This window comes from Littorina saxatilis, linkage group LG7 (genome assembly GCF_037325665.1).
Source record: "Littorina saxatilis isolate snail1 linkage group LG7, US_GU_Lsax_2.0, whole genome shotgun sequence".
NCBI lineage: Eukaryota > Metazoa > Mollusca > Gastropoda > Littorinimorpha > Littorinidae > Littorina > Littorina saxatilis.
Genome location: NC_090251.1, coordinates 55,852,232 through 55,857,604, shown reverse-complemented (window position 1 = coordinate 55,857,604; position 5,373 = coordinate 55,852,232). Strand labels below are relative to the sequence as shown.

The 5,373-nt window shown below is 45.5% G+C and overlaps 1 protein-coding gene across 1 annotated transcript; it reads right to left on the bottom strand.

Moving 5' to 3' along the window:
• LOC138970249 (uncharacterized) lies at positions 1 to 5,033 on the bottom strand. Its single transcript, XM_070342746.1, has 3 exons — positions 4,919 to 5,033; positions 930 to 1,866; positions 1 to 264 (listed from the first exon to the last, which is right to left on the bottom strand). The coding sequence occupies exons 2-3, from the start codon at positions 1,743 to 1,745 to the stop codon at positions 1 to 3; spliced, it is 1,080 nt and encodes a 359-aa protein (XP_070198847.1). The 5' UTR covers positions 1,746 to 1,866; positions 4,919 to 5,033.
• Positions 5,034 to 5,373: the final 340 nt, after the last annotated feature.

The window sequence follows — 5,373 nt, the reverse complement described above, 5'->3', positions numbered from 1 at the left end:
CTACAAATCAGCGCTGTACACGGTCTGCCGTCTGTTCTTCCCTCTGAGAATGGGCAGCTTTCTCCTTGGTACTGGCGGGATGTAAGGTAGCGGCTGATATTTCTCTTCGTCTGGTTGGTCGGCTGGGCCCGGCATGGTCAGAGTAAAACGAGCTGTGATTGGTGCGTCTTTGCCGAAGCGGTCCTCCATCTTGTGCACGTGACCAAAGTGCACGTGATTGATGCGACGACGACCTACCAGGTAGTCCTGGCAAAACTTGACAACCTGCAGAGAGAATAAATGGGAAGACTAATGAATGCAGCATCAATACAGTGTATGTGTGTGTGTTTTATCAATTCAGCAGTAGTTAACTGTATTTTGATTTGATTCATTGGCTAAATTTCATGTGATAAATTGACAATGTGTATAATAAAAGTAAATGTGACTCTGTGTGTGTGTGTGTGTGTGTGTGTGTGTGTGTGTGTGTGTGTGTGTGTGTGTGTGTGTGTGTGTGTGTGTGTGTGTGTGTGTGTGTGCGTTTGTGTCAGTGTGTGTGTGTCAGTGTATTATGTTACCTCCCCTTTCAATTCCAAATCATTAAAACCTCTCCGTTCATAAAATGAAATTAAACTGCGCTACGTTCGCCCGCTGCAAATGTCTTGCTGTAATACAGTGAAACTCCCCCTTTAAAACCCCCCTAAGTTAATAATTAAGACTTCCTCCCCTTTCAAGGCCTTGTCTTGTCGCATTGTTTGTTGATAACCTGTCTGAACTTTCCCCCATTTAAGACGTCCTCCTTGTTAAGACCTCATTTTCTCAGATTTGTGGAGGTCTTAAAAAAGGGGTTTCACTGTATTGCTATCGTGTTACGTCCTTTAATCGGTCGATTCCAAAGCCACTATGGTTGGCTTTGGTGTTCAAAATGGACAGAACGAAGCTTATAAACATACCTCTGCTTCCGGTGTGTCTTCACAGCGTTCAGGGATGTTGTGAAAGATGAGGCTGTCCCCGATAGACCTGGCCGTCTGGATGTCGATCTGCTCCCTCAGCTCCGCAGGGGAGGGAATGGTGGGGGAGGGGGTGTCGATGGCTCCAAGCTTCCGGTGGCGGTTGACCAACGGCTTGGCCGCCCGTCCTTGGTTACATGTCGCCCTGCTCTGCTCACGTGACTTCTTGGCGTGACCCCGCGAGGCTTTAGTCTGTCGAACGGGGTCGAGGTGGTGGTTTTTGCGTGGCTGCGGCTGTGAGGGTGCGTAGTTGTGGGAGGGAGGGTGGTGCACCTTCATGTTGAAGAACCAGTGCTCCCCATTCCCCTCTCCCTCCACCCCTCCCTTGTCGTTCTCCCCCTGTCTTCCTGACGACAGCTCTCCCTCCACCAATCTCTTGTCGTTCTCCCCCTGTCTTCCTGACGACAGCTCTCCCTCCACCAATCTCTTGTCGTTCTCCCCCTGTCTTCCTGACGACAGCTCTCCCTCCACCAACCTCTTGTCGTTCTCCCCCTGTCTTCCTGACGACAGCTCTCCCTCCACCAACCTCTTGTCGTTCTCCCCCTGTCTTCCTGACGACAGCTCTCCCTCCACCAATCTCTTGTCGTTCTCCCCCTGTCTTCCTGACGACAGCTCTCCCTCCACCAACCTCTTGTCGTTCTCCCACTGTCTTCCTGACGACAGCTCTCCGGCTTTGAAGAGCGGTGGGACGGGAGGGTGTTTTGAGGGAGCCTTCATGACCATGTCTCGTCTAGGGCTGGAGGGTAGTTGTAACTCCATGTTGATTTTGGAGGTCAAGGTCACTGGGTACTCAAGGTCGAATGAACACTGTCTCAGTTGTTCAGTACTGCTCGATCCTGTTCATAAGATCAGGGCATGTCCACGCCGGCCGGTGGTTAGACTGAAAGGAACATATATTGTGTAAGCTCAAAACATTTGGTCAAAGCGATATCATCTTGACATATGCTATAACTACACACACACACACACACACATATACACGCACGCACAAGCACTGACGCACGCACACACACACAAACACGTACACACATGCACGCACTCACACACGTAAGCACGCACACACGCAAAAGCACTGACACTCATAAACACACGCACACACACACACACACACACACACACACACACACACACACACACACAAACACATACACACCTTATCCAACCCTTCGTGTGATAAAGCCTCTTGTTTGGAATGTTCACTAGTTTTATGAGATATCCAACAACACGCAGCTAAATATCCGGCGTGTCTTGGGCTAGACATCAGATACTATCACTGGTTTCAACTACACTGCGAGGCTACGTCAGCTTACTTTCGACCTGGTTTTCGAGAATGAAGACATCTCTTAATCCAAGAACCAAAACATTAATTATAAACAATAATTGGAGAACGAAAACAGTGGTACGTTTCCAACGCAAAATGCTTTCAACGTCTGTTGAAGAAATAAGTGAACAGTTGCTCGGTCAGTAGCTTGTCTTGGTTGGTGCTAACAGCGGTCAGTAGCTTGTCTTGGTTGGTGCTAAAAGCGGTCAGTAGCTTGTCTTGGTTGGTGCTAACAGCGGTCAGTAGCTTGTCTTGGTTGGTGCTAAAAGCGGTCAGTAGCTTGTCTTGGTTGGTGCTAACAGCGGTCAGTAGCTTGTCTTGGTTGGTGCTAACAGCGGTCAGTAGCTTGTCTTGGTTGGTGCTAACAGCGGTCAGTAGCTTGTCTTGGTTGGTGCTAACAGCGGTCAGTAGCTTGTCTTGGTTGGTGCTAACAGCGGTCAGTAGCTTGTCTTGGTTGGTGCTAAAAGCGGTCAGTAGCTTGTCTTGGTTGGTGTTAACAGCGGTCAGTAGCTTGTCTTGGTTGGTGCTAAAAGCGCCAGGTGTATTAAAGAAACAACGGCTGGGTTAAGCCAATAATCTTTTGAGTTGAACATATGGAAAGGCGGGAGGTGGGGAGGACCAATAACGGATCGATCAGCTCTCTGCTACACGATGTGGTGCCGGGGGGGGGGGACATAGAAAGAAGGAGAGACAGACAGAGAGAGATCGAGAGAGAGAGAGAGGGAGAGAGAGACGTGCTTTGGTTTGTGAGGCTTACAGACCGTACAAGCAGGGGGTTGGGGGATTAATACAATTGTCGAAAAAGCTTACTACTGCAATATCCAATTACGCAATTATACCTTTCACTCAAATTGGCGCATTCGTCTCTGAATTTAAGCGCATAAAAATAAATATGGCAACATTTCTTGCAGTGTCAGTTTAGGGTTTTTTCAAAAAGTATTTCAAAGACTGTTCGCTCGACACGTCCATGATGGATACTCTCGGCAGAGATGTGAACAGAGCGGGCATGCACACTGAAGATTTGTTTGTCTTCGAGGGTGTCTCAAACGAAACTCAACCGCAACAAAAGAAAAAGAAACAAGTCGCGTAAGGCGAAAATACAATATTTAGTCAAGTAGCTGCCATTTTTCAGCAAGACCGTATACTCGTAGCATCGTCAGTCCACCGCTCATGGCAAAGGCAGTGAAATTGACAAGAAGAGCGGGGTAGTAGTTGCGCTAAGAAGGATACCACGCTTTTGTGTACCTCTCTTTGTTTTAACTTTCTGAGCGTGTTTTTAATACAAACATATCATATCTATATGTTTTTGGAATCAGGAACCGACAAGGAATAAGATGAAAGTGTTTTTAAATTGATTTGGACAATTTAATTTTGATAATAATTTTTATATATTTAATTTTCAGAGCTTGTTTTTAATCCGAATATAACATATTTATATGTTTTTGGAATCAGCAAATGACGGAGAATAAGATAAACGTAAATTTGGATCGTTTTATAAATTTTTATTTTTTTTTACAATTTTCCGATTTTTAATGACCAAAGTCATTAATTAATTTTTAAGCCACCAAGCTGAAATGCAATACCGAACCCCGGGCTTCGTCGAAGATTAGTTGACCAAAATTTGAACCAATTTGGTTGAAAAATGAAGGCGTGACAGTGCCGCCTCAACTTTCACGAAAAGCCGGATATGACGTCATCAAAGACATTTATCAAAAAAATGAAAAAAACGTTCGGGGATTTCATACCCAGGAACTCTCATGTCAAATTTCATAAAGATCGGTCCAGTAGTTTAGTCTGAATCGCTCTACACACACACACACACACACACACGCACATACACCACGACCCTCGTTTCGATTCCCCCTCGATGTTAAAATATTTAGTCAAAACTTGACTAAATATAAAAAGAAAGAAAGAAAAAAAGAACATTAAAAAAAACATTCTACTTACTACTCAAAGCGAAGAGAGAAAGAGAAAGAAAAGGTCAAAAGTAAAGGCAGACTAAGCAATGATTTGAAATCCTCATTCTGCTGGAAGGGGGAGAAAGACCTAGCAAGACAGACAGAAGGCAAACACCTGTGCCACACAGAAGAAACGATTGTAATAACGATTGGCAATGACGACATACAACAGGTGTGTATGTGAGGAAAGGTAGGTCGTACACATCTCTGGTCACCGAGTACACGGCAGACAAGAAGAACAAGAGCCTACTTATAGTCGACGCAACGCTCTGAGTGAGAGGTGATGAATCTGACACTAGCATTAGGTGCAGAGGGAGTTTTTTCTGACAACTCGCCTTTTGTCTACCAGTTACCACACATGCATTCAGACCAGTGCTCAGTATTACACACGCACGCACGTAGCACGCTCACACACGCACACGCACGCACGCACGCACACACACACACACGCACACACACAAATGCACCCACACACACACACGCACGCACACACACACACACACACACACACACACACGTACGCACTCACGCACGCACGCACACACACACACGCAAACACACACACATACGCACGCACGCACAAAAACTCACACACATACATACACACACACACAAATAAACACACACACACACACACACAAAGTACTCACGTTGTTTCAATTTACCGCACTTTCTCCAAAATCATCATACCATGAACACCCAACGAACAACTATGTTAAAACAATGTAGTCAGAACTCCACCGCACACACAAGCTAACCACAAAACGCCGCTACAGCGGAACAATGGCACTATATTTCCCTGGCTGAACAATAGTTGGCAAGTCTTCGCAGTTTGCCTGCTAAACCTTGAATAGCCTATCCTTACACTGCCTTTCAGGTTGAAAGCACACACTGACAAACACAATTACTTAAAGGCACAGTCCTTCCTGTAAAAACAGTTCGGTGTCCGACATAAGCTTGAACGTGTCGAGCTTATGTCGTTCGAGCATTAATTGTCGTTCGAGCTTGGTTTAAACAGTGTCTATTCAACAATTCATAGGTAATTCAACATAATACATGTTGAGCTTGTTGTTGATCCTTAACATGTATTATGTTGAATTACCTA

Bases quoted from the DNA above. Each gene is read 5' to 3' on its own strand.
- LOC138970249 (XM_070342746.1), bottom strand. From the start codon at position 1,745: ATGGAGTTACAACTACCCTCCAGCCCTAGACGAGACATGGTCATGAAG. The intron at 265-929 runs GTATGTTTATAA...TTCTCTCTGCAG, and splicing joins AAGACACACCGGAAGCAGAG to GTTGTCAAGTTTTGCCAGGA.